Here is a 27,532-nt window from a genome sequence, read left to right as displayed (position 1 = left end):
TTAGAGCTGTGAGTTTCCTTCTAGGTACTGCTTTGGTTGCAATCCACAAATTTTGATGTGTGTGTTTTTGTTGTTATTCACTTCAGGATATTTTGTAATTTCTCTTGTGATTTCTTTTTGACCCATGAATTATTTTCAAGTAGATTGTTTAATTTCATGTAGATTGTTTAATTTTAATATTTATTTTTTTAATTTTAGTTCTTCTGTTGTTCTTGATTTCTAATTTAATTCTGATGTGGTCAATGAATACATGTATGATTTTTATCTTTTCAAGTTTCAAGTTTATGGCCCCAAATATACTGTCTTGTTGAATGCACAGTGTTTGCTTGAAAAAACTGTATCTTGTAGTTGTTGGATGTAGTTCTATAAAGTGAGTCTAGAGTAGTTTAGCTAATAGTGTTATTCACATCTTTTATGTCTTACTGAATTTTTGTCTCATTCTACCAATTCCTGAAAGGAGGAGGTCTTAAAGTTTTTGCTATGACTGTAGAATTGTCTTTTTGTTTGTTTGTTTGTTTGCTTTAATTATGTCAGTGTTGCTTTGTGAACTTTGAGTTTGTACTAGTAGATGCATACAATGAATAATTATGTCTTTGTGATGATTTGTTACTTTTATCATTATGAAGTGTCCCTTTATATCTCTGGTGATACTCTTGCCTTGAAGTCTGTTTTATCTGGTGTAAGAATCGCCACTCCAGCCTTCTTGTGTTTGCTGATTGTGAAGTATAATTTTTTCATCTACTTATTTCCAGTCTGTATATGTCTTTTTATTGAGAGTTCGCGGGCGCCTGGCTGGCTCAGTTGGAAGAGCATTTGACTCTTGATCCTGAGTTCAAGCCCCACATTGGGTATAAGAGATTACTTAAATAGCAATAATCGCGCCTCGGATAAACCTCATTGGCTACGATACTGCCACTGCGCAAAGCTAAGAGATTACTTAAATAAATAAAACTTAGAAAAGTAAAGAAAAGAAAAGGTGTGCCTCTTGTAGGTGCAGTATACAGTTAGTTGACCCTTGAACAACACAGGGGTTAGAGATGCTGACCCCAACACAGCTGAAAATCAGCTTATAACTTTTGACTTCCCCAAAACTTAACTACTAATAGCCTACTGTAGGCTGGAAGCTTTACTGATAACACAAACAGTTCATTTGCACATTTTGTATGTTATATATTATATGCTATGGTGTTCTTAAAATAAACTAGAGGAAAGAAAATATTAAAATTACCAGGAAAAGACATTTACAATACTGTACTCTATTTATAAAAAATAATCATGTATAAGTGGACCCGTATAGTTCAGATTGTGTTGTTCAGGGGTCAACTGTACTAGAGTATTGCTTTTTTATTCATTCTTTTTATTTTTATTTTTTATTTTTTTAAAGTTTTTTTTTTTTTTTTAAAGATTTTATGTATTTATTTGACAGAGAGAAATCACAAGTAGATGGAGAGGCAGGCAGAGAGAGAGAGAGGGAAGCAGGCTCCCTGCTGAGCAGAGAGCCCGATGCGGGACTCGATCCCAGGACCCTGAGATCATGACCTGAGCCGAAGGCAGCGGCTTAACCCACTGAGCCACCCAGGCGCCCCTTTTTTATTCATTCTTTAACAGTCTTGGACTTCTTGACTGGAGTGTTGAGACCATAAACATTTAAATTAATTACTGATATGGTTGGATTTAGGTTTGCCATTTTATTTTGGTTCTCGTACCCTGCATATTGTTACTTTATATTTTATTTTGGGTTATTTGAATATTTGGTGTCTGATTTTAGTTTATTGATTTTTTAATCTCTCTCTCTTTTACTTTTCTTTTTTTTCTGTTTCTCGTGTGTAGTGGTTGCTCTACGAAATACAATGTATATACCTACTGTTTCATAGGTTATTTAAAGTTATTATTATACTACCACTTTGCTTAAATCTAGAAGCCTCACAACCTTGTAGAATTCCTCAGCCCCCTGTCTGCTGACCATTAAGTTACACTCTCATATGTATTACATCTACATATTTTGAAAACCTCGCCAGATAATGTCAAAATTTTGTTTTAAAGCGGTTATTTATTTGACAGACAGATCACAAGTAGGCAGAGAGGCAGGCAGAGAGAGAGGAAGGGAAGCAGGCTCCCCGCTGAGCAGAGATCCCAGGACCCTGGGATCATGACCTGAGAGGAAGGTAGAGGCTTTAACCCACTGAGCCACCCAGGCGCCCCTGTTGTTGTCATTGTTAGTATTTTCCCAGCTATTTACCATTTCTTCTGCTCTTCTTCATTCTGAAAAATCCAGATTTCTCTCTGGTATCATTTTCCTTCATTATATCTGGAATAATTTCTATTAGCATTTCTCATAGAGCAGGTCTATGAGCAGGTCATAGAGAAGACAACAAATTTTCTTTTTCTTAAATTTTTTTTTAATCTGAAGAAGCATGTCTAAGGGATATCTTTATTGAGTATAGAATTTTAGATGGCCAGATCTTTTGTCTCAGGATTTTAAAGATGTTACATTATCTTCTCTTCTTGGTTTCTGTTGAGAATTCTGTAATCATTCAAACCATTGTTCTTTATATGTAACATGTCATTTCTTTCTAGCTGCTTTCTAGATTTTTCTCTCAATATTCAGTTTTGAACATTGTCGTTAGGATGTGTCTAGGTGTGGTTTTCTTTCAGTGTATCCAATGAGTATTTGTTGAGCTTCTAGAATTTGTAAATTTATGTCTCATTAAATTTGGGTGATTTTCCACCATTATTTTTTTCAAATGTACTTTTGTGCCACAGTTTCTTTTTCCTTTCCTTCTGGACACCTTTTGGTATTTTTTTTTTTTAAAGATTTTATTTATTTATTTGACAGAGAGAGAGAGATTATAAGTAGGCAGAGAGGCAGGCAGAGAGAGGACGAAGTAGGCTCCCTGCTGAGCAGAGAGCCTGATGTAGGGCTCGATCCCAGGACTCCAAGCTCATGACCTGAGCTGAAGGCAGAGGCTTAACCTACTGAGCCACCCAGGTTCCCCACCTTTTGATATCCTTAAGGTGTTAAGTGACACCTTTTGATATTGACTCATAGGTTGTTGAAGCTCTGTTGACTGTTTTTCAGTCTTTTTATTCTTTGTTCTTCAGAGTAGATAATTTCTGTCTTCAGGTTCACAGACTCTTTGTCATCTCCATTCTGTTATTGAGCCCATTTTGTTACTATTTCAAGTATTTTTTTTTCAGTTCTAAAATTTCAATTCTTTTTTATGGTTTCTTTTTTTTCTGCTGAGAAGTCCTACCTTTTCCTTCACTTGAAGTGTGTTTTCCTTTATTTCATGGAACATAGTTATAATAGCTGCTTTTTTTTTTTCCCCCTTAAGATTTTGTTTGTTTGGGACGCCTGGGTGGCTCAGTTGGTTAAGCAGCTGCCTTTGGCTCAGGTCATGATCCCAGCGTCCTGGGATCGAGTCCCACATTGGGCTCCTTGCTCGGCGGGGAGCCTGCTTCTCCTTCTGCCTCTGCCTGCCACTCTGTCTGCCTGTGCTCGCTCTCTCTCCCTCTCTCTCTGACAAATAAATAAATAAAATCTTAAAAAAAAAAAAAAGATTTTGTTTGTTTATTTGTCAGAGAGAGTGCAAGCAGGGAAAGGCAGGCGGAGGGAAAAGTGGACTCCCTGGTCAGCAAGGACTCAGTCCTGGGACCCTGGGATCATGACCTGAGCTGAAGGGAGATACTTAACTGACCGAACCACCCAGTAATACGCCCAGTGTTTCAGGCATCCCTGTAAATCTTTCATAGTTCTAACATCTTGAGGTTGACATTTGTTCATTATCTGTTCTTTTGGAATTATGCAGATTTTCCTGCTTCTTTATGTATTGCATAATTTTGCAACTTATTCCCAAGATTGTGAATGTTATTTGTATAGACCTTGGGTCTTTTTAAAATTTTTTTTTTTTTTAAGATTTTATTCATTTATTTGACAGACAGAGATCACAAGTAGGCAGAGAGGCAGGCAGAGAGAGAGAGAGAGGAGGAAGCAGGCTCCCCGCCAAGCAGGGAGCCCGATGCGGGACTCGATCCCAGGACCCCGAGATCATGACCTGAGCCTAAGGCAGCGGCTTAACCCGCTGAGCCACCCAGGCGCCCCGACCTTGGGTCTCTTTAGAATCTTCTGGGAGATCATTGCTATTTTTCTTTTAGCAAGTAACCTGTTTACTATTCAGACCACAAGTTCTGTCTTGCTTTCTGAGGGCATTGGGTCAATCTTAATTCCATTCTTTGAGTCTTTGCTATGATGGTTTAGGTTGGTCTTGAACAGCTCAGGGGTTTGACTAAGACTTTTTCCGGTGTTTCAAGTCTTGTTTCATTTCTCCAAGATTTTTTTTAAAAAATATTTTACTTATTTATTTGACAGAGATCACAAGTAGGCAGAGAGGCAGGCAGAGAGAGAGGAGGAAGCAGGCTCCCCGCCGAGCAGAGAGCCCGATGTGGGGCTCGATCCCAGTACCCTGGGATCATGACCTGAGCCGACCCATCATTTCTCCAAGCTTTTTATTCGTTGGGTCTATCTTTTACTAGCAGTTCAGGGGTTATTCCGAGACTTGTGCAGTTTGTTCAAATCTTATTTCATTTCTCAAAGCCTTTGCTAAGCTGGTTTCGGTATGCTCCAAACATACGTAGTTCAGATTAAGCTGTGACTTGTGTGGATTCCTACACGGAATTATGGATTCTTCTTCACAGTTCCCTTACACATTTTAGTCTGTAGAGACCCTTTTCCTGGTTTCTGTGGCCAGAAAGAGAGTTTCTGTTGCAATTTAGACTGCCCATGCTACTCTGCAAATGGGGCCCACCCTTATTGCATTGCCGCTTGTGAGGGAAAACAAAATGGAGCAACACGCCCATGTGAGTCACTTCTCCCAGTTTTGACACCTCTCTATAGTCCACCTGCTTTGTTTACTTTTCAGAGTCCAGGATTTTCAGTTGTAGTCAGCAGGAGGGATGAGCTGTGGTGGCCTTATGCACCACGGCGGAATTAGGACTTCGCTGTATTAAATTCGTAATTTGGGATCTCGTGCAGAGAATGGAAAATCATTCTTCTCTGTTCCTAGCATGCTGACATCATCAGTCCCTGTTGTTTTTTGTTTTTCCTGTTTCCATTTCCATTCCCTTCCAGAGACAACTGTGTTAGCAAGTTTGATATTTGTCCTTAAATATTTATATAGCCAGTGTTGTTTATGTGTGTACTTGTTTTTAATTTACCAAATTGACATTAAGTCTTGCTCTTTCTTTATTTTTCTTTTAAAGACTTACTTCTTTTTGGAGAGAGAGCAGGCATGCACACAGAGCATGCACGCGAGAGTGTGCGTGTACACTCGGAGGAGGGGGAGAGGGAGAGGGAGAGAGAGGGTCAAGCAGACTCAGCCCTGAGCACCGAGCCCAACGCAAGGCTCCATCTCACAGCCCTGAGATCATGACCTGAGCTGCTGAAACCAAGAGTCAGTTGCCTAGCTGACTGGGCCACCCAGGCACTCTGTTTCTTTTTCATTCAGCACTGTGCTCTTTGGGTTATGCTCGTGTCTCTATGTGTGGAAATGGTTTATTGCTTCCAACAACTACCTAGTATTCCATAGTGGGCCTGTATCATATTTTACTAACATACATTCTTAAGAATGGTCACCTGTGTTACTTCCATCTCACCTTAAACCTCTACGTGATTCTTACCAGCTCTACCACTGACGTGTTATCTTGAATTTGTCAACTTACCTCTGCTACAGAACCTTAGTTCAGGTCCTTATCTCTTATCCACACTGTTACATTGAGCTGCTAGCCCTTCTCCCTGTATTCACTCCTCCTCCATGAGTCATTTTCCATACAGCATCCAGAGTGGTCTTTCTAAACCGTAAACCTAAGGCAGGCCTCACACTGATCTTCAGCTGGAAAAGGGATGTCTCGAGGTCCTTGGACCACACTTTGAGAACTGCTGCTCCTCTGTGCATTCTGAATGACCTAGTTACTGATGAGTGTTTCTTAACTACATACTGATTGGTCTTAGATTTGGGAATTTGGATCCAGCTGTATACCAGACTTCTCCAGCCAGCTTACCTTAGATAAGGTAGCCCCTTTAAGGCTGGGAGCTAAGAATCATGTTGCCTAAATAAGACAGGATAGCGCTGACACAGTGTTTAGGGAAGATGGATCAGACTAGGGCCCTACAAACTCTGCTTTTCCTTCTTTGTTCTCAGGGATAGTATTTAGTTACTGTCTCTCTGTCAGAGAAATTGGAAGGCCTGGACATACCTGGTTACTGAAGGATCCTCTGAAGGATCAAAGAATATCCTATTAATTTCACTACTTTCTTTTCTTTGATCAGTCTAGAAAAGAGTGCCTAGGGACGTCTGGGTGGCTCAGTGGGTTAAGCCTCTGCCTTCAGCTCAGGTCATGATCCCAGGGTCCTGGGATCGAGCCCCGTATCAGGCTCTCTGCTCAGTGGGGAGCCTGCTTCCCCCTCTCTTTCTGCCTGCCTCTTTGCCTACTTGTGATCTGTCTGTCAAATAAATAAATAAAATCTTTAAAAAAAAAAAGAAAAGAAAAGAGTGCCTACTTGGGCTCCAGAGTGATCATTAATGTGGACTGCTTTTATTACAATGAAGTGTAATAATTTTATATGTTGCCTTTAATCACAACTGTTGTAATTGTTAGAGTACAATCTCAGGTCTGTTTTTATTATCAGGCTTTTTAGTTTTTGCATAGGTAACCAACTTGTCTTCTTATGATATAAAGAATTAACAGGAACTTTACTCCAGATCCTCCTTTGTGGAATGTCTATTTGTTTCATATTACTAGCAGGACCCAGTGCTCCATAAAGGATAATAGTTTCCAGTACACTATCCCTCACGATGACTCCTTAAGTGGTTCATCATCTGCCTCATCATGTGAGCCAGTGAGTGATTTTCCACCGTCCTTCCGAAAATCTACCTACTGGATGAAGATGAGAAGGGTCAAGCCAGCTGCTGCTTCCCGTGTCGAAGGTATCAGTATCTCTGTCTTATGTCAAAGGCAGAGCACTCTCTAGGTAGCTGTTGTAAATGTCACATATGTGTATCTCACATTTATGTTAGGCTGCCACATACTATTTAACTTTATGAACTCTCCTTCTATTTTAGAGTGAAATTTTGCTGATCTCACTCCTCTAGGTTAGACTGGTATCAGCCTTCCCTCTTCGTATGATTTGAACTTCTTTCCCATTGTTCCAGTTTGATCCTCTGTTGAAGTTTAGGGGCTGGTGTAAGGGCGATTCTGGGTGTCATTGTCTTGGTGGGCATAGTCTCAAAGGTCCTTAGTAGCCCTTTATCTGGAGCAGTTCTACTTCTGTATTAGCTTTGAATCAAGATCAAGAAAGCACATTGCCTGAAGGCTCTTATTACTCATCGGGGAATGGTTGATCACTTGGGTGGAGAATAAGAAAAAGGGAAAAGGGGAGGTTGAATAAGTTAGTGAAGTTTTACCAACTTCCCTAAAAATGTCGACCACTTCTGTGAGGCCTGTGCTCACTGATGATCTTCCTCTATGATGGTCTCGTGACTGAAGTTCTGAAGGCAGGCCAGAGACGTTCACTTGTAAACCACACTGAGGGTTTTGTTTGTTTGTTTTGTATGGTGTTTCAGGGTCAGGTGGAGTATCAACCAAAGGAAAAAGGAAACCCAGGCAGGAAGAAGATGAAGACTATCGAGAATTTCCTCAGAAGAAGCATAAACTTTATGGTAAGGGAGTAACTTTGCTCATTCTCTTTCCGTGGGTGCCTGGGCTTTATTCTTTAGAGGTACAAGAGAGACCTTAGGTTTTGGCCCTTGAAACACTGTTGTTGAGCCCTTTGATTTTTTGGCATGGAATGGCTTCCATCCTGCCTGACTCTACCAGGTTTTTTTTGTTACAACTTAAGGGAGTCCGTTGGTTGAGGGAGTGGGGCACAGGGTGTTGAGAAGATGAGGGAGGAGATGTTGGCAGTAGAGATGGGGTAGCAAAGTTGATATGTCGGGCTTCAAGTTTCTGTCTTGCGTCAGGGAGGAAGCAACGGCCTAAAACTCAACCTAATCCCAAATCCCAGGCTCGTCGTATTCGGAAGGAACCACCAGCTTATGCAGCAGGTATGTTTTCTCTTGGAAGCTTTGGAGTATCTAGTTCTCACACCCTGTCTTTGTTGTTGGTGGTGGTGGTTAAGGGATAATGTAGCAGAGAGTTTCTTTAAGGAGGCAGTTACTAAGGGCATGGGTTTGGAGGCCTGTCAGACCCTGGTGGAAGGTTTGGCTCTTAATTGGTTTTCTGGCCTGCCACCATCTAGTTAACTTCCGCAAGCTTCGGTTTCCTTGTTTCTGAGTGGGATAATGAAGGCAGTCAAAATTTTCGTAGAGATTAAATGGGATAAAAACATTATACAAAGTTTCAGGCACACAGGAAACACTCAGCAAACTGGCTGTTAAATATCTCTGTATCCCATTGTTATATGTGGCTTTGAAAGTGTTGCCCATTGTGGCTTGTACCTCAGTAAAGCTAGGAAAAAAAAGTTGCCCAGTTCTGTAAGCTACTGGGTTTTTGAGTGGTGCCCAGATGGTTTTTATCATGGGAAACTGAGTAGGTGTTTCCTCACTGACTGAGAAAAAAATATTTCTAGAAATTATACGCAATGAGTCTTTTCCCCAGGAAGGGAACAAACCATTTTTATGTTACTTTTACTAAGTTTCAGGATTGTGCTTTTTGTTTCAGGAGAAGTCTGCAGATTATGAGGTGTTCCTTTTTCTCCTTTGTAGGCAGTTTGGAGGAACAGTGGTACTTAGAAATTGTGGATAAAGGCAGTGTCTCCTGTCCTACCTGCCAGGCAGTGGGGAGAAAGACCATAGAGGGCTTAAAGAAACACATGGAGACCTGCAAACAGGTTAGAGATTTTGTGGCATTTCGTGACAGTTATGCTCTTTGCCCATGCCTTAGCTCTCTCTTCTGTGTCGGGTATGCTGATACCTGTGGAGAAGCCGCAGCATTGTGTTAGAAAGAAGACAGAGGCTTTTGAGTATGACAGTCTTGGGTTTGAATCTTCACTCAGCCACTTATTTGTTGTGTCATTTAACTTTTTCATGTGTGGGCCTCGGTTTTCTCATTTATAAGAGAGAGAAAATAATTTTGTGCAGTCCCTGAGAGGAGAAGAAAGAAAGAATACATGCAAAGGGCCTGTTCCATTACTTGGCAAATATTGGCACTTAGTAAATAGTCGTTCTTTCAAAACGGGTTGCTTTTCCTTCTTTGTTCTTGAGGACATGACACTGAGGTGGTGGGATTTTGAGATGCCTTGACTGTCGAGTTTGGGAGTGAAAGGAGATACAGTTGAGAGTATCTGAGTAGGACTTTTTAACATTCTATTTCTCTATTGAACAGCCTGGCACTGAGCAGTATTTCTTCCTCGTAGGAAATGTTCACTTGTCATCATTGCGGGAAACAGCTTCGTTCCCTGGCAGGGATGAAGTATCACGTCATGGCAAATCACAATAGCTTGGTAAGGTGTCTCCTGTCCCGTATGAGCCTGCGGGGGGGGGGTTCGCATGTCTTTACATAGATGAGTTTGGATAACCCCGTGGAGATGGCTAAGGCTCTGGGGTTTTGCAGGCATGTAAGAGCATCCTTTCGATAGAAGAATTTATGTACAGTGAAACCCTTGTGGGTATTTTTGTGTTTACGTTAGCCCCAAAGTTTCATCTCCTGGAAGCCAGAGGCTCTGAACTCTTACTTGCATTGCATTTGCTTCCTTGTCTGTCTAGGAGAAGATGGAGAAAGCCAGGAGTCAGATAACTAAGCTTCATGGGCCTCGGCTTAGGTGCTAGTCCAGTCCTTGATTCTCCTAAGATACCATTTTTTGTCTGTATCTATCTTTCCCGTGAATCATCTGCTTGTTTGCTTCTCTTGCTTTCTAGCCCATTTTGAAGGCTGGGGATGAAATAGACGAGCCAAGTGAGAGAGAACGGCTCCGGACAGTTCTAAAGAGACTGGGCAAGCTCAGGTGCATGCGTGAGGTAAGAGCCTGGGGACAGCATCTCCGTCAGCCTGGAGTCTTGAGTCACTGTCTTTCTGTTACTTTCTTCCATTTCTTCTCCTTCTCTCTTGTAGACCTGGTTCTGTGTCACCTTCCAGCATTAAGACTGGCTCCTGCTTTTCCAGGTGTTTTGAATTCATTAATAGTTCTTTATTTTTCTTTTGCATCTCCACAAACTTATTTTTCTCCCCTTTTCCTTTGTTCAAAGGGGTTCCTTTCCCACCCTTCTTTAGTGTGATGAAAAGGCTCCTGGTAATCTCCTCGTGAGGAGCTTTGGCATCGCTGGGTGTTTGGTGCTGCTGGGGTGGGGTCGAGTCCTGAGCCAGCGAGGAATCTCTGCGGCAGAGGAGACGCACAGTGCTAGCGGACTGGATGCTGACTGAACTGACGGAATGTCGCTCTTGGTGGCAGACAGGACAGCTGTTAGGGCAGGGACGAGGGACAGGGAAGGGTCGTGCTAACGGGAAGTGTTAGAGAGGGTCTAGCCATGTCGTAGGATCTATTTATAGGGTGTGGTGGTTGAGTCTTCTGTGGCTGTTTAGAAATTGAGAGATCATGTCAAAAGATGGAAGATTATAGTTCAGGCCTCTCTCCTGTGTTCAGAGTTGCTCTAGTAGCTTCACCAGCATCATGGGATATCTGTACCATGTCAGAAAATGTGGCAAAGGGGCTGCAGAGCTGGAGGAGATGACCCTGAAATGTCACCATTGTGGAAAGCCATATAAATCGAAGGCTGGACTTGCGTATCACCTGAGGTCAGAGCATGGGCCTGTGAGTACTGATTACTTTCCAGACCCTGTTTGGGGGATCTGTTTCGTGGTGACTACTAACCCTGACATTTCCCATACCTCCTTAGTTCCTCATTTGTATCCCCTTTTAATCTTTGAATGCTTTTGTTTTCTCTTGTTTTTTCTTGGTTCTCTTTTTTCTGCCTTTTGAACATAATTAGCTTAGAGAAATCAAAGTTCAATGTATAATCTGTGCAGAAGTAGACTCATTATTATCTTTCTAAAGCTTAAGGCCTTCCCCTTTAGCTAGAAATTTTGTGGAAATCTCTGTCCAGCTGGTTCTTCTGTCCCAATTTTTTTGTCTTGACTTTTTTTTTCTTTATTTCTAGGCTTGCCCTACCTCATTTCTTTTTTTTTTTTAGAGTTCTGTTTCAAGGTATAATTTACATATGGTAATTAATATTCACCCTTTTTAGTGTATAGTCTTTTTTTTTTTTTTTTTTTTTTAAAGATTTTATTTATTTACCTGACAGAGAGAAATCACAAGTAGACGGAGAGGCAGGCAGAGAGAGAGAGAGAGAGGGAAGCAGGCTCCCTGCTGAGCAGAGAGCCCAATGCGGGACTCGATCCCAGGACCCTGAGATCATGACCTGAGCCGAAGGCAGTGGCTTAACCCACTGAGCCACCCAGGCGCCCCTTTAGTGTATAGTCTTAAGAGTTTTGACAAATATGTACAGTTGTGTAGTCACCACCACATTCAAGATCTTGAACGATTTGACCACTGATCTGTTTTCTGTCCCTATAGTTTTGCTTTTTTTCAGAATATCATAAACAGTCATACAATGTATAGCTTTTTGAGTCTGGCTTCTTTCACTTAGTGTAATACAGTTGAGATTCATCCATGTGTTGCATGTATCATTAATTTTATTTCTTTTTATTTCTGTCTAGGATTCCATTGTATGGATGTTTCACAGTTTCTTTATCTATTCACCAGTTGAAGAACATTTGGGTTGTTTCCATTTTTTGGCAATTATGAATAAAGCTGCTATAAACATTCACATAAAAGGCTTTTCTGTGAAAACAAATTTTAATTTCTCTTGGGTAAATACTTAGCTATGGGAATGCTAGGTCAAATGATAAATACATGTTTATAAGAAACTGCCAAACTGTTTTTCAAAGTGGCTGTGCCATTTTGCAATCTCACTGGCAAAATGAGAGTTCCCGTTTTTTTCTGTCCTTGTTAGGACTTGCTATTGTCAGTGTCATTTTTTTCTTAATCCATTCTATTAGGTATGCAGTGGTATTTCCCTGCAGTTTAAATTTGCATTTCCCTAATGACTAATGACATTAACCATCCTTTCATGTGCTTGTTGGCAATGTGGGTCCTTAGTGAAGTGTCTGTCCCCTTCAGTGAAGTGGCCATTGAAAGCCTTTATTATTGGAATTTCATTGTCTTACTGTTGAGGTTTAAAAATACTCTGAGTTTTTTCATGTATTTTGGACAGAAGTTCTTTACCAACTACATGTTTTATAAATATTTTCTCCCAGCTTAGCTTTTCATTTTGGATAGCATTTTTCAAAGAGTAGAGTTCTTAACTTTGATAAAGTTCATTCAATATATGTTTTTTTTTCCTTTTATGGATAATGCTTTTATTGTATCTAAGATATGTTTGCCCAGCCCAAGGTACAGTTTTTCTATTGCTGCTCTAAAAAAAAAAAAAATCACAAAATCAATGGCCTAAACAACACAGCTGTATTAACGCAGCTTGTCAGGCCAGAAGTTCAGGTATAGCACAGCTCAGCTGACTCCCCTGTGTAGAACCTCACCAGGCTGGCATCAAAGTGTCAGTAGGGCTATTCCTTTCTGGAGGCTCAAGGGGAGAATCTGTTTTGAGGCGTCTTAAGATTAAGAGTTGAGTTCCATGCAGTTGTAGGGCCTCACTTCTTGCTTGCTGTAGGCCAGGAAGTGTTCTCAGCTTCTGAGGGTCACGTGCATTCCCTGGTTCCCTTCATCGTCAAGGCAGCAGACGTAGTGAGTCTCTCTCATGCTCTGAATCTCTCCTTCCTTCTCTTCTCTCACACCTCTCCTACTTGATTTTGGACTTTAAAAATTAGATCTATACAAGGTACCTTCCTATCAGCATGCAGATTAGTGTTTGGTTGAATAGCTGATGACTGTAGCCTAGCCACAGTGACACATCAAGAAACCGTCATACCCAGGCTTACAAAATTTTCGCCCTTGGTTTCTTTTAGAAGTTTTTACAGTTCTATGGTTTACGTTTGATTCATTTTCAGTTGATTTTTTTAATGTAGTATGAGATACGGGTCAAGGGTCCTGTCTTAGCACACAGCCATGTCTTGACCTTTAACCACTTTGACTTACCAAAACAACAGATTTTATCCTGAGAAGTTTATTTTTTGTAACCAACAAAATACACATTAAGGTGGTGAAACTTTATGCTAATGGTTAGCAAGCTAGTAAATAGCTTTTGATACTTAGAGCAGGAAGGATGGCCTTTAATCATTGGCTCTGATGGAAGCCACTTCTCAGGCCTGTGTTCTGCTATGTCTCATTCTTGCAGATCTCATTCTTTCCAGAGTCAGGACAGCCAGAGTGCTTAAAGGAGATGAGCCTGGAGCCAAAGAGTGGTGGTCGAGTTCAGAGGCGTTCTGCCAAGATAGCTGTATACCACCTGCAGGAACTGGCTTCTGCTGAACTGGCCAAGGAATGGCCCAAGAGGAAGGTGCTTCAGGATTTGGTACCCGATGATCGGAAGGTAAAGTAGAGACTTGAAGTATTAATGTCGAACCGTGTCTGCTTCTGTGCTTACTGTGTACAGAAAACTAAATGCACTGGAGTGCACGATAAATGATATTTTGCTTCTTTATTCTTAGAGATGGAACATGAGTGTTTGGATTCTTGTGGGTCCTAGAGAGACAATCCGTTTCAGACGTTCCTTAAGGAACCTTCTTAATTTTGGACTACTTCCAGAGGGAATCGGCATTTCCAGATTAGTTTTTTGCCTAGTTGTTTCCCAGTGTGTTTCCACTTTGTTAGTTTGTATGTAGTAGTTTATATTTAGTTTAGATAAATGCTTGCAACTTGCTTTTCTGGCCACAGAACTCCTCTCCCTTCCCACTTTGTTTCCCAAATGGAAGCTTATATAAAACACCAGTATGTAAAATAACAGACAGCAGAGTCGCTCTGAATAACCACGGGGTAGTGAACCCAAAGCCTTGTCTACTTGGCCTTCTCCTTGATACTTTTATCATTCCCTCCATGGTCGCAAGTATATTTCTGCAGGGTACAGAACCCAGCTTGGAAGCCTTTGGTTTAAAATAGATCATAGACCAGAAGAACATTATTTGGCCAAGAGGAGACAAGGGATATATGACTTATGGGAGTAGTCATGGGAAGGACTTGGGAGGATCTACAGTGAGGATTGAGATTAGAGCTAAGGACCTATTACTCTCCGTGGTATGGACAAGAGAGCCCGATGTGGGACTCGATCCCAGGATCCTGAGATCATGACCTGAGCCGAAGGCAGCAGCCCAACCCACTGAGCCACCCAGGCGCCCCTTTATGGAGGTTTTATCATGTAGGCATGATTGATTAACTCCATTTCTAGCTACTTTCCCTCTCCAGAGAATGGGGAATGGGTCTGAAAGTTCCAAGCTTTAAGTCATGGCTTGGTCCTTTCTGGTGACTAGCTCCCACCCAGGAACCTACTGAGAATTGCCTCATTAGGATAAAAGATACTCCTGTCACCAGAATGTTCCAAGGAATTATGAGCTCTGTGAAATACTGGTATTACTCAGGAACTTTGGAGTTTTAGGACCTCTCTGTCAGGAAGCGGGGTTGAAGACTTATGTGCTGACAGGAACTGAGTTCCGAGACCAAGATACATTTTTTTAATTTCACAAATTATATATTCCATTTTGAAAAACCTTTTTATTTAGGAATAATTTTAGACTTGCAGAGCTATTGCAAAATTAGTACAGAGTTCCCATATGCTCTTTACCTGGCTTCTTCTAATGCCAGGTAAAGAGCATATGGATTAAATGGATCCCCATTTAATTCTCTTTACTGTCTCCTTAGTGTCCTCTCATCTGTTACAATTCTGGCTTTTTTTGGAGGGGGGGTGTCTTTTGTGCTCTTGACTCTTTTGAAGAGGATGGGCTGGTTATTTTGCAGAATATTCCCAGTATGGATTTGTGTAGTCTTTTCTCAAGATTAGATTGAAGGTCATATGTTTTTGTGAAGAATACCACTGAAGCAGTGTTGGCCCTTCCCAGTGCACTGTATCAGGAGGGATATGATATTGGAATGTCTTTTTACTGATTATAACTTTGATCACTTGATGAGGGTGGGTTGTCAAGTTTTTCTCCAAGGCAAAATTACAGTTTTCCCCCTTATAATTAGTGAATGTTTTGTGGGGGGGATTTACACTATGCAACTGCCCTTCTCTAACCATACTTCTGCCAACTTAACATAGTATCCGTCACTGCAACAATTATGGTTGTTTGCCTAATGATGTTTAGTGCTCCCATTATTTCTTCTGCTGTTATTAATTGGAATTCTGTGAGAAAGATACATCCTTTTCTTCTGTTACTCTGTTTATATCAGTATGGACTCAAGGATATTTTATTATAGCATCATAATATGGTGCTATTATTGTTGGTCATTTTGTGGCTCAGAGTTGGCCATCAAGAGCACTTCCAAGTGGGCCCCTGAGTCTTTTGGACATGCCTCTATCATTTTTTTTTTTTTGAGTACTTCTTAAATTTTTGATACCACGAGATGCTGTAGGGTTATCTCATATATTCCCTGCCCTAGCCATGGAATCAACCATTTCTCCAAGGAATGCTGATTTCTTTTATTGAAGAATATATTTAAAAAACCAAGATTTGAATGCTAGGTGTATTTATGCCTGCTGGGGTGTCAGTGCTTCTGGGCCTTCTTGGTGGATACAGCTAAAGTTATATGAGAGAGAGTGTGTGTACGTGTGTGTGTGTGTATCCATGGGTGTATATGTCTGTGCATATCGATATATATGTATATTCATGGGTGCATACACACACTACATTTTTTTTTTCTTTTTTAGATTTTGTTTATCCATTTATTTGAAAGAGGGAGTGAACGAGCGGGTGAAGGAGGGAAGGGCAGAGAGAGAGTGACAGGCAGACTCCACACTGAGTGCGGAGCTCAAGATCACGACCTGAGCTGAAATTAAGAGTCGGATGCTTAACTGACTGCACCACCCAGGCCCACTCTGTCTCGTGTTCATTTCTCTGTCTGTCTATCTGTATGCATATTGAAGGCCATGATACCTTCAATTCTAGTCCAACACCACAAGTTTCATTCTTGCCTTCCTCTGTGCTTATTTCTTCAGCAGTGAGAGACCTGGCTCTCATTGTGTACAATATATTTACTTATTTGCTTAATTCTAGTTTAATACAGTTTTACAGTTGTTAACCCACACCCCTGTAAAAACAGATTTGCTAATTAGAGAACAGTAGTCGTTACAGTTCTTTTCATCTTAGTCCTCACACTACATAATCGGAGTCCTATTTCATAGTTACTTAAATTGTCCCCCCCCCACCCCTTAGGTTTCTCATTTGTAATCATTAGGTTCATATGTTACTCTTATTACACTTTGGGTCCCCCCTACATCTTGTTTAATTGAAACTAGTCATCTATCTTGGGGGTATGGGAAACATTACCATAGTTCTAAAAGTCAGACCTGTATTAAAGGTCTTCTTAGAGAAGGGCCACTGCCCTCTTCCCAGTTCCCAGTTCCTAGAACCCTTTTATTTCCATCCTGTTCCCACCCTGCTCCCCACAAAGGAAAACACACTCAGTAGTTTCTGGTTTGTTTTTATATTTTTATGGGATGGATGGCCAGATGATGCCTATTTTCTTATATTCTTTTCTTTCTTACGTAAGTACTTTTCTGTACTTCGCTTTATTTCACTTGAAGGTCTATCCTGGAACTCTGTATGTGTTCATTGAGATTATTCTCATTTTTTTAATAGCTGCATAAATATGATAGTTTATTATATGAATATAGTAGCTTATATAAATATTCTGCTATCACTATAAAAGGATTTTAGATGGACACATATATACTAGCTGCATATATATAAAGCCGGTTCTGTGCTCTGATCCTTTTATAGATTTGCCAGAGTTTCTTTAGGGTGACTTCCTTACTACCTCTTACCTCTATGGGCTTTGGTTCTGTTTTTCTGTCTTAGTATCTGTTTCAGATACTTAACATTTTTCAAGTAGGAGGATCGTTTACTGCCTGGAAATATAGCTATTACCTGTGGTGAACTTTGTAAGAACTGTCTCTCCAGATACTAGCTGTCTCCTTTCTGGAAACTACAGTTGTTCTTGTAAGAAGAGACTAAGTTGTGTCAAAGCACATGGAGCAAGTGTGAGGAATAGTTAATTCTACTTGGGCGGTAGAAGGAAAGATTGTGTGTTCCATCCCCAGAGTTCTCTCACATCTTTGTTTCAGGTCGAACCTCAGTGTTTTTGTTTCAATTTTTGAAATACCAAAAATTGGGGTGCTTGGGTGGCTCAGTTGGTTAAGCGTCTGCCTTTGGCTCAGGTCATGATCCCAGGATCCAGGGATAGAGTCCTTCTTTGATCCCAAGGAGACTGCTTCTTCCTCTTTACTCTGTGCCTCCCCTGCTTGTGCTCTCTCTTGCGGTCTCTTTCGCTATCTCTGTCTCTGTCTCTCTCTCAAATAAATAAATAAAATCTTGAAAAAAAAGCCCAAAATTAACATGACACTTTTGAAGAAGAAGGAGAAATACAGAGAGCAGGGAAAAAACATAAAAACTGCTCAAAATTCCACCACCCAGAGTCGACTACTGGTAACATGTTCATTTATAGCCTTCTAGCCTTTTCCCTAGCTACATATATTTCTATTGAGTGTATTATATATGTGTGTATATATGTGTACCCTGTAAGTATACCTGTGATAAGTACATTTTATATATAGTACATATTTGTATCCCTTTTTTGAAACAAGTGTTTTAACTGTATAAATGCTCTGTCACTAGCTTTTTCAAACTAGAGATGAAGTGCTGTATCTGAAAGGCTCCTGCCCTCTGTTAAAAATCAAACTATCCTAACATTAAACAGTAGACAGCTATACTTACCAGTTTCAGGTAAATTTGTATTTCAAGGTCTCAAATACTATAATTTTTTTTTGCATATGAACGTATGCTTGTTGAACTCCAGAATTATATAACCTGAAGCATTGGGTTTGAAACTTTTGGGGTATTTTGGGTTGGAAGTTGAATTCCTCCAATAAATGTTTCTTGTCTTGTAGTTAAAATATACTCGTCCTGGGCTACCTACCTTCAGCCAGGAAGTCCTACACAAATGGAAGTCAGATATCAAGAAATATCATCGCATTCAGTGCCCTAACCAGGTGGTTCTTTCTCATTCATTTCTTCAGTAAATGTTTATCAAACTGCTGTTTCAGTTATTTATTTATCATGACAAAGTACCTGAACCTCAGTGGCTTAAAACATCAATTATTGGATTAGTTCAGAATTCTGTGAATCAGTAATTCTGCTGGGGCTCAGAGAACATTCTCCTGTTGTACGTGGCATCAGCTGGGATCACGTGTGGGTTGTACTTAGCTGCAAGCTGGGACAGGACCTGAGTGTCTAAGATGGCTCCTGTGCAGCTAATTCAAGCTGGGAGCTCGGCTGTCCCCATGGCCTCTCTCCATCAGGGTGTATCGGGTTACCAGCAGGGTGCATGGCAACTGACTTCTCAGAGTATCCCAAGATAATGAAGGTAGAAGCTGAAGATCTCTTAACGCCTAGCTTCAGAATTTGTTCTTCATCATTTCCATGGCATTCTGTTGGTCAAAGGACTCACAGGGTTCACCCAGATTCAGAGGGAGGGTAAGTGGACTCTACTTCTCACAGGGAAGAGTGGCAGAGAATTTCCAGACTTCTTTAATCTACCACAGAGCCATATATGCTCATATATGCTCCTGTCCTTCCCCAAGTAAGGAGCAGACAACAAGAAATAGGAGACACATTTGTACTGAAGAAAGCAGATTAAAACAAAACAAAACAAAACTAACTGTGCGTTTTTGTTTCTCTAAGTGTTAAAGAAAAAGTACCAGAGAAGAAAGTATCTAAAGCTTTTCTGAACAGCTTGTTCACCTTTTTTTTTTTTTTTAAACCTTTCCTTGTTTGTTTGTTTGTTTTCTCTTTGCTTTTGTGGCTTGCCTGTTTGTGGATTCTTTTCCTGTTTGGTTTGCTGTGCGATTTATTGGGCTTCTTCCACATGTAGGGTTGGTCAGTGTAAATGAGCAGGTTGCTAAGAGAAGGACGGGGTTTCGTATAGTCTTATATTATTTCTTCTTCTCTTTTGCAGGGTTGTGAGGCTGTCTACAGTAGTGTATCAGGCCTTAAAGCTCACCTGGGCTCTTGTACCTTGGTTGGTAACTTTCGGAACAATTTATCTTAACATGACCTCTAAAGTAGTCTGATAACAGAAGAGAATTCAGTTTAGGTGAACAGCTAGTTGTCCTGTTTGCTGTTATCTTCAGAGGCTGGTTTAGCTGTTTATGTCCTAAAGATTCTTGGTTTGTTACTGGATGGGATGCCAGCATATGTCCAAGATACAGAAAAAACCAACATAACTGTAAATCTTATCAATTAAAGTATTTGGAGGAAAATATTACGACTTTTGAGTTTCTACCAAGGATTTAACTTCTTCCACCTGAGCCTCTCCTGCCTTGGGCCTGGCCCGTCTTATTGGGCCTTAAACTTTCTAGAATCAATTTACCTGTGCCTATCTGGATTGGTGAAGAGCCTCTAATCCCATCTGAATTGGACTGGCCTCTGGGGATGAGAAGTAGACTCTGTCCCTGGGTATCAAGCAGACAGCTGTTCACCTCACTGAATCTCTTCTGTGTTGACCCAGGTGCCCTAACAACCCACAGCTGTGGGAACTGCTGCCACTTAGTTTCTGAGTCCTTAAACTAGGCATTACGGATGATACTTCTCTAATTTTGGATGTCCAAGGCACTCTTTGGAGCAGTGGATTATAGTGGGAAGAATTATATACATTGGTGCCTCTGGTGAACTTCAGAAGTTTGATCATTTGGGAAGAGGAACCAAGAGAACCTGGAAATGAAATAACAGAAACAAGGGAAGATAGAAAAGTGTGATGTGTTCTATAATACGAGTAGGAGAACTTCAGGTTGTGTTGAGGGGGTGGGGAGATTACGTGTAGAGTTATATTAGGATAGATTCGTAATGGTGACAGTCTGCTCAATCTGGTTTTCCTAAATATATTGCTGTTTTGGATTTTTTTCCTTCCTACCCTGGCGGCAGTAAAATCCCCTTTTTTCATCTCTAACGATCCCTATACATGACCCAGGTATGTGTTCCTGAATTTACCAGTAATTTCCTTTTCTTTCTTTCTTGAAAACAGGGCAACTTTGTGGCTGGAAAATACAAGTGTCTTCTGTGTCAAAAAGAATTTGTGTCAGAGAGTGGTGTCAAGTATCATATCAACTCTGTCCACGCCGAGGTGAGGTCCCTGCTTTCCCACCATGTTTTTGTAGTCCTGTGGAACCCATACATATGCCCCAAGAAAGGTGGATTTTGTGCGTTTTTATGGGCTAGGACTGTTGTAAAGTAACTCAAAAGTGGCTACCAGAGATGAAGTTAAAATACTTTGTAAAATTACGTGCATAATTGTATTTTTCTTTGAAAGCATTTGAGCTCACTGTTAAGTGTGAGCATTCCTGAACCCTTCTGATTCTTTTAAATTCAGTGAAATCAGGCACTTGGGCACCAAGCTGAATTTACACCTTTGGAATTCTTGTTTTTTTTTTTTTTAAAGATTTAATTTATTTATTTGACAGAGAGAAATCACAAGTAGATGGAGAGGCAGGCAGAGAGAGAGGAGGAAGCAGGCTCCCTGCTGAGCAGAGAGCCCGATGCGGGACTCGATCCCAGGACCCTGAGATCATGACCTGAGCCGAAGGCAGCGGCTTAACCCACTGAGCCACCCAGGCGCCCCTGGAATTCTTGTTTTATAGCCATCTCTGTACTTCTGTTTTCTTTTATTCTAATGTCTTTGAGCAACCTGTTTTTAATGTTGTTTCAGATGCTGCAAAGAAACAACTATAAAGGGCATTAGTGAGACAACTGGAGAAACTGGAATATGGACTTGATTAAATAATAGTAATGAGGCAATATTCATGTTCCCAAATGTGATCACTGTATTATAGTTGTACAGGAGAAAGCCCTTGTTCTTAGGCAGATTTGTGCTGAAGTTGTTAGGGATGGAATAAATCTGCAGGTAACTTGCAGATGGTTCAGCAAAAGGAAGAAAAGCAGGAAGAAAGGGAAGAGAAGTTAATCCTAGTACAAATCTAGGGTTCATTGAACTCTTGCCACTTTTCTTAAGGTTTGTAAATTTCCAAAATTAAAGAATCAATTCTGTACTAAAATGCTTTAAGGTTCAGAAAGTCAAGAGTTTTCTCTAGGCCAACTTTTTTTTTTTTTAAAGATTTTATTTATTTATTTGAGAGAGAGAGACAGTGAGAGAGAGCATGAGCGAGGAGAAGGTCAGAGAGCGAAGCAGACTCCCCATGGAGCTGGGAGCCTGATGTGGGACTTGATCCCGGGACTCCAGGATCACACCCTGAGCCGAAGGCAGTCGTCCAACCAACTGAGCCACCCAGGCGTCCCCCTAGGCCAACTTTTTAATAATACAGATGAATAGAGAAATTGTTTCCTGCATAATTAAATACCTGTATTGCAGAAGTTAAAGGAGTTAAGTGTGCATTCTCTTGGAATATCAATTATCAACTGATCACACTTCTGAAGTTTACTACAGAAACTGTTGTTGCCTGATAAGAAAAAAGAGCGAGCACCTTTAGCTGTTCTCTGGCCTCACATTCTTAACAATGTGGGCTGTAGTTAGTGTCACTAAATGTGGTCACTGTTGTTTTATAGGTTTAAGCTTTGGGAGTCTCTTTGCATATCTGAGATTTCTTCCGGAAGGCAGTCGTATCTTTTTTTATAATAATAGCGTACTTTTTCATATTTTAGGAATTATTTAAAAGATAATTGATCTTCTGACAAAATCTGGCCTTTACAGAGTTAACCTCTTTCTTCAGTTTCTTCTTAAGAAGTTGGGGCCAACAAATTTCACTTGGTTTGGGGCTTGTTCCTTGAGCGTTACTTTGATGATTTGTGCCTGTATTTATGAATTATATGGGGTGGTAAAACATTTTTACTCTCTTCCTCCCTCTTGGCCTCACATTTTCTTATACTACCTTTTTTTTTAAAACAGAAATTTTCAGGGCGCCTGGGTGGCTCAGTGGGTTAAGCCACTGCCTTCGGCTCAGGTCATGATCTCGGGGTCCTGGGATCAAGTCCCGCATCGGGCTCTCTGCTCAGCAGGGAGCCTGCTTCCCTCTCTCTCTTCCTGCCTCTCTGTCTACTTGTGATCTCTCTCTGTCAAATAAATAAATAAAATCTTTAAAAAAAAAAAAAGAATTAAAAAGAGTGATTCCCACTTAAAAAAAAAAAAAATAAATAAAACAGAAATTTTCAAATACATGAAAATGGACAGAATAGTATAATGAATAGCCTTAGCAGACATCACTGAATGGCCAGTCTTGTTTACCCTTATAATCACACCCATTTTTCTTGTCCCTTAAAGGCTTATTTTAAAGCAAATTCCACATCCCATGTCAATTGTTATTGCTTCTTTTGATGTTGTGTCTGAAATGTAAGGACTTTTAAAAAGGTATAACCACAATCATCATTACACCTAAAAAATTAGCAGTGGTTCTTGAGTATTATCATATACCCAGTCATTATTTAAATTATTTAAATTCGCTGATTGCCTCATAATTTTTTTCAGAGTTGGCTTGTTCAAATCAGGAGCAAGGGAAAAAAAAGGTCCATATACTGTGTTTTTTTTTTTTTTTCTTTTTTGCATGTTTTAATCCAGAGTGCTACCCAGTAGAAATGTAATTTGAGTCTTGTATGTAATTTAAGGTTTTCTTGTAACCACATCTTAAAAATATAAAGAAAACAGGTGAAATTAATTTATTTAATTTAACCCAGTGTACCTAAAATACTATCTTTTGAACATGTAGTCAATACAAAAGTATTAATGAAATACTTTATATTTTTTCATGCTAAGCCTTTGAAATTTAATGTGTATTTTTTATACTGAAGTATATCTCAATTTGGATTAACCATTTTTCAAGAGCTTAGTAGCCATGTGTGGCTAGTGGCTATCTCATTAGACACTGTAGGTCTAGAAGTTTCCCCTTTCCTCTGAAGAAGCGGTCATTTGTCACATATGTTTACATACCTTTTGGGTTTTGCTGATTGCATTTCTGTGGTGGTGGTCCTCTCTCAGATATTTCCTATAAATTGGTAGTTAGATCTAGAAAACTGATCAGATCACTCGATTTCAGTTGAAATTCATTTCCTTCCGTCCCCTTCCTTCCTTCCTTCCTTCCTTCCTTCCACAAGAATGTTTCACAATTGGATTCCATGTTCCTCAACTCTTAATTTTTTAAACTGAGTCTCAGAGAGGTTAAGTAATTTCCCCATGGTCACAGAGCTAGAAACAGTTGGGATTTGCACCTAGGTGGTCTGGCTGCAAAGTTCATACCCTTAACCACCATACTACCATGAAATAAAAATCTCCTGTGGCCCAGTGCTTTCTAGCTCATGAGATTTTTCTAAAGGAGATAAATGAGTGGGATGATGCTAAATGAACAGACTTTGTAGATCACTTACTGAAGTCTCCCAAATCATGTCTTACATAGTAAATGCTTGTAATGACTACTCTGTATTGAATTTCTCCAGTTCAAAGTACAGAGTTACAAGTTATGGTTCCTATCTGTTTCCTTCTTAATGCCTCTGCCCTAACCATGCCTTTTAGAAATTCTTCCCACACCCAGGGGGAGCTGAGTTGGTGAACTGTTGATTTCAGCTCAGGTCATAATCTTGGGGTTGTGGGATCAAGTCCTATGTTGGGCTCCACGCTCGGCAGGGGGTCCACTTGGGATTCTCTCTTGCCCTCTGTCTCACCCCCTCCTCATGCTCTCTTTGTCTCTCAAATAAATCTTCAAAAAAAAAAAAAAATAAGTAAAGAACGTCTTCCCACACTCATTCTTTGTGCTCGCTACTGTGTATTGACTGGTTGGTTTTTCCATTTTGCCTCTGTAGGATTGGTTCGTTGTAAACCCGACGACAACCAAAAGCTTTGAAAAGCTAATGAAGATAAAGCAGCGGCAGCAGGAAGAAGAAAAGCGGAGGCAGCAGCACAGGAGCAGAAGGTCTCTGCGAAGGCTGCAGCAGCCTGGCATCGAGCTTCCCGAGGCAGAGCTGAGTCTTAGAGTAGGGAAGGATCAGAGGAGGAGTAATGAGGAATTGCTAGTGTCGGCCTCCTGTAAGGAACCGGAGCAGGAGCCTGTGCCGGCACAGTTCCAGAAAGCAAAGCCCCCAAAGACTAACCATAAACGAGGAAGGAAGTAGGCAGGCAGTGCGAAAGCTCCTAGGAGGGCGGACGTGATGCTGTTGTCATGGGGACCTGTGCTGGGAGGACTGAGTCACGGGGGCTGAGTGAGGAGAAATGTCCTTTTCCAGCTGTTTGTGTAAGGCTGTGACTTTCTCAGCTCCTTCCTCCTGTGTAAATTTCACTGTTCTCCCTATTTATTCACTTTGGCCCCACCCCCATCCCCACCCCTTTTGGGTAGGTTTTCCTGCTATTCCTCATTGGAGTCCTCTTGTTTTTCTCTTCTCTTGCCCAAAGAGCTCCCTCTTAAGGCTAATTGTGGGCCCCTCTTGCCCTCTACAAAACTGAGAAACCCGTTTGGTTGTCCTTTTCCTTCCTGGGCTATAGAATGGTCTTTGACTCTCCACTGATTAAGTAGTCATTCCATCATCTCGCTTATGAAATTCCAAATTAATTTTTTAAAATCATACTGACTTCTCATTTTGTATTTGTGATATAACAATCCTAGAAGCTAGAACTTGTCACTCATGTAATAAGCTTATCCTGTCTCCTTGGGAAACAGATTTTATGGAGGCTGTTTGTTCTCTCAATATGGTTTTAGGATTGAAAGTAAGAAAATGGATTTAGGATGAAAAAGCTAGAACCTCTCTACACTGGTTTTCCTGGGAAATGTTTCGTTTGTCCCAAGTAGCAGTGACTGACTGACTAGACCCACAAGCATGAAAAGCAGCCCAAACATTAACATGTCCCAAATGTGAAAATGATTGGAAAGAAGGAAGTAGAAGAAGCAATAAATACTGCCTTGACTTTCTTGGGGTTTGAGGCCTCCTCATTAGTTGTTATGATCAGTGCCCTCTGGAAGCTTGTTTTCTCCCCCCGTTTTAAGGATTGAGAAATAACCACGTTGCACTTGATGTTTTGACACAGAACCCTAGTGTTCCCGGTAATGCCACTAAGATTGGCAGCCAAGGTGCACATTCCTTCTCCCCTGGACTTGACCTCACTTGTTAGTCTACACTGTGCTAAGTCTTCATTCCTCCCTTTAGCCAACCTCTGTCTCTTGGGAGTTTTCTGAGAATATTGTCGTTTGTCCTCTTTTATATGTGGAGTTCTTTCCTCTTTATATCTTGAGACTTTGACACTAGAGGTGGATATTTATCTGATGCTGGAAAGAAAAATTCCTTTACTGTACCTCACGCCTACCTGATAAAAAATGTCTGGTAGGCTACTTTTCTTCAAGGCTGGCTTTCTCTGGAGCGTTGCTTAGAACAGCTCTGTTGCTGTGTTTCTAGATTCTCTTCCCCCTTTCCACAAAAACTGGTCTTCTATATTCTTGCCAATTTTTGTGGCACATGCCACCTAAAGAATAAAGACCCCAAACCCTGATATGGATAAATACAACCTTTTCAAATTCTGAAAGGCTGTTACTACTCTTGAGGTCTGTGTTCTGTGCCACTCCACATAGCTTTAAAATGTGGGCTTTTGTGAAGACCACTTTCAAACAAGGGATCATTGAAACCAGATTTGGATACTGGCAGAATAGATGGTTTTGAAACAAGTCAAGGACGTGGTCTGTCCACTCTACATTTTCCTGGGCAGTTGCACCTTTAAAAACCCTTTTGGTAGATGAGGATTGTCAGGGAGGAGAAATGAAGAAGCTATATTAATTTCTGGTGAGTAAGACTTGGGGAATGTTGGGCAATGACAAAAGAAATAAATGACTGTCGGTTAGAATGATGTTTCCAGTTGTTCATTGACTTCGACCTGCTACTCGACTCCTTGCTGACACAGCATATGGGGGTAAGACAATGGCTAGACATGGGAGTGGGTTTGAAATAAGTACCAAATGCAGGGGTCGCGATAGTTTTTTAGCCCCTGAAATCTGCTGGTTAAAATGAGTAATTCGTTTGAGATGAAAGTGAATTAGTATAGAAAACTTGTCCAGTCTCATCCAAGGCTCTTGCAGGCACTTTAAAAAATTTTACCTTTCTGAGGCATCCAGGTGGCTTAGTCCGTTAAGTGTCTGCCTTCAGCTCAGGTCATGATCTGAGAGTCCTGGGATCAAGCCCTGCAGCCTTTCTGCTCAGCGGGAAGCCTGCTTCCCCTCTCTCTCTGCCTGCTGCTCTGCCTACTTGTGATCTCTCTCTCCCTGTCAAATAAAATCTTAATTTTTTTTTTTTTTCCTTTCTGAGGCCAGTTCTCAGCAGGACTCAGTAGAGAGTATCATATTCATACCACTGAGTCTTTACATTTTTAAACCAAATTTATTGTGATAATATAAATTTGACAATACTGAGTATAGCCAGGTTGTGGAAAATGTGAACTCTCATGGACGGTTTGGAACGTAAATTTGGTACAGTCAGTTTGGAAATGATTTGGCAGTATCTAGTCAAGCTGAAAATACGCCCTAAGACTTAGCAGTTTTATTCCTGGGTACATAACAGAGAAAAATCCTTGGTCAGCTGTACCAGGAGACATAAACAAAGAATGATACTGTGGTATGGTTTACAACACGTAGCAGAGACTACTAGCTGTCCACCAAAATCTGCTCTCACCTCGCAGAGTTATAGGACTATAGGACAAGTGGTTAGGCTATGTTTCCCAGCCGTCTAACCCCCTACCCTGTATTGAAGGGGTAGCCAACCAGCTTCCCAGCAGTAGATCGTGAGGAAAGTGACATGTGTCACATCGAGGCTAGACTTTTAAGATTCTGCATGTACCTCTATGTTTTCTTTCCTCTTCCTTGGCTGGATGCAGATAATAGAGTGTCTTTGGGGGGTGGCAGAGCACAAAATGGAAAATAGGTGATACCCTGGATCCCCCCCGAAGGACTAATTGCCAACCAGGTACATCTGTCTGAAACTACTAAAGGGAAAAAAATAACTGTTATTCGAGGCATTATATATTCTTGGGTGTCTTTGTTAGCCTACTCTAATACTAATTTAAATGTCCATCAGGAGAAGGGATAAGTTGTGATAGAGTCATCCAGTGGATTACTATACAGCTTATAAAATTAACTAGGGCTGCTTGTATCATAAAGACATCTCAAAAGTAATGTCTGGGAAAAGCAAGTTACAGTGGACATGAAGTGTGCCATTTTATATAAGGTTTGAACAAAAACCATGCTCTATATTGTTTATGGGTATATAAAAATATTTCTGTGCTATATAGGTATTTGTATTTAGTGTACATTTATAGTTTAATATCACATTTACATATGCAGGAATGATAAAC

General features: G+C 40.7%; 1 protein-coding gene and 1 pseudogene across 4 annotated transcripts in view; one reads left to right on the top strand and one right to left on the bottom strand.

Annotated features, from left to right (window-relative positions):
• Positions 1–26,032, top strand: part of ZNF512 (zinc finger protein 512) — a 30,827-nt gene extending 4,795 nt beyond the window's left edge. For 2 of the 4 annotated variants that reach the window (XM_044261867.1, XM_044261869.1), the window contains 12 exons: positions 6,802–6,983; positions 7,620–7,715; positions 8,016–8,099; positions 8,760–8,884; positions 9,410–9,496; positions 9,912–10,010; positions 10,634–10,801; positions 13,341–13,535; positions 18,102–18,203; positions 19,169–19,231; positions 20,234–20,332; positions 24,010–26,032. In XM_044261867.1, coding sequence (XP_044117802.1) covers positions 6,802–6,983; positions 7,620–7,715; positions 8,016–8,099; positions 8,760–8,884; positions 9,410–9,496; positions 9,912–10,010; positions 10,634–10,801; positions 13,341–13,535; positions 18,102–18,203; positions 19,169–19,231; positions 20,234–20,332; positions 24,010–24,318 — 1,609 coding nt within the window. In that variant the 3' untranslated portion in view covers positions 24,319–26,032. Of the gene's footprint in view, positions 1–6,798; positions 6,984–7,619; positions 7,716–8,015; positions 8,100–8,759; positions 8,885–9,409; positions 9,497–9,911; positions 10,011–10,633; positions 10,802–13,340; positions 13,536–18,101; positions 18,204–19,168; positions 19,232–20,233; positions 20,333–24,009 lie in introns of all 4 variants that reach the window. The other 2 variants (XM_044261866.1, XM_044261868.1) reach the window with 2 other exon arrangements.
• Positions 796–927, bottom strand: LOC122916594 (annotated as a pseudogene).
• Positions 26,033–27,532: the final 1,500 nt, after the last annotated feature.

This window comes from Neovison vison, chromosome 8, assembly GCF_020171115.1.
Source record: "Neovison vison isolate M4711 chromosome 8, ASM_NN_V1, whole genome shotgun sequence".
NCBI classification, from domain to species: domain Eukaryota; kingdom Metazoa; phylum Chordata; class Mammalia; order Carnivora; family Mustelidae; genus Neogale; species Neogale vison.
The sequence above is the reverse complement of the archived record's forward strand: the minus strand, read 5'-3'. Positions and strand labels throughout refer to the sequence as shown.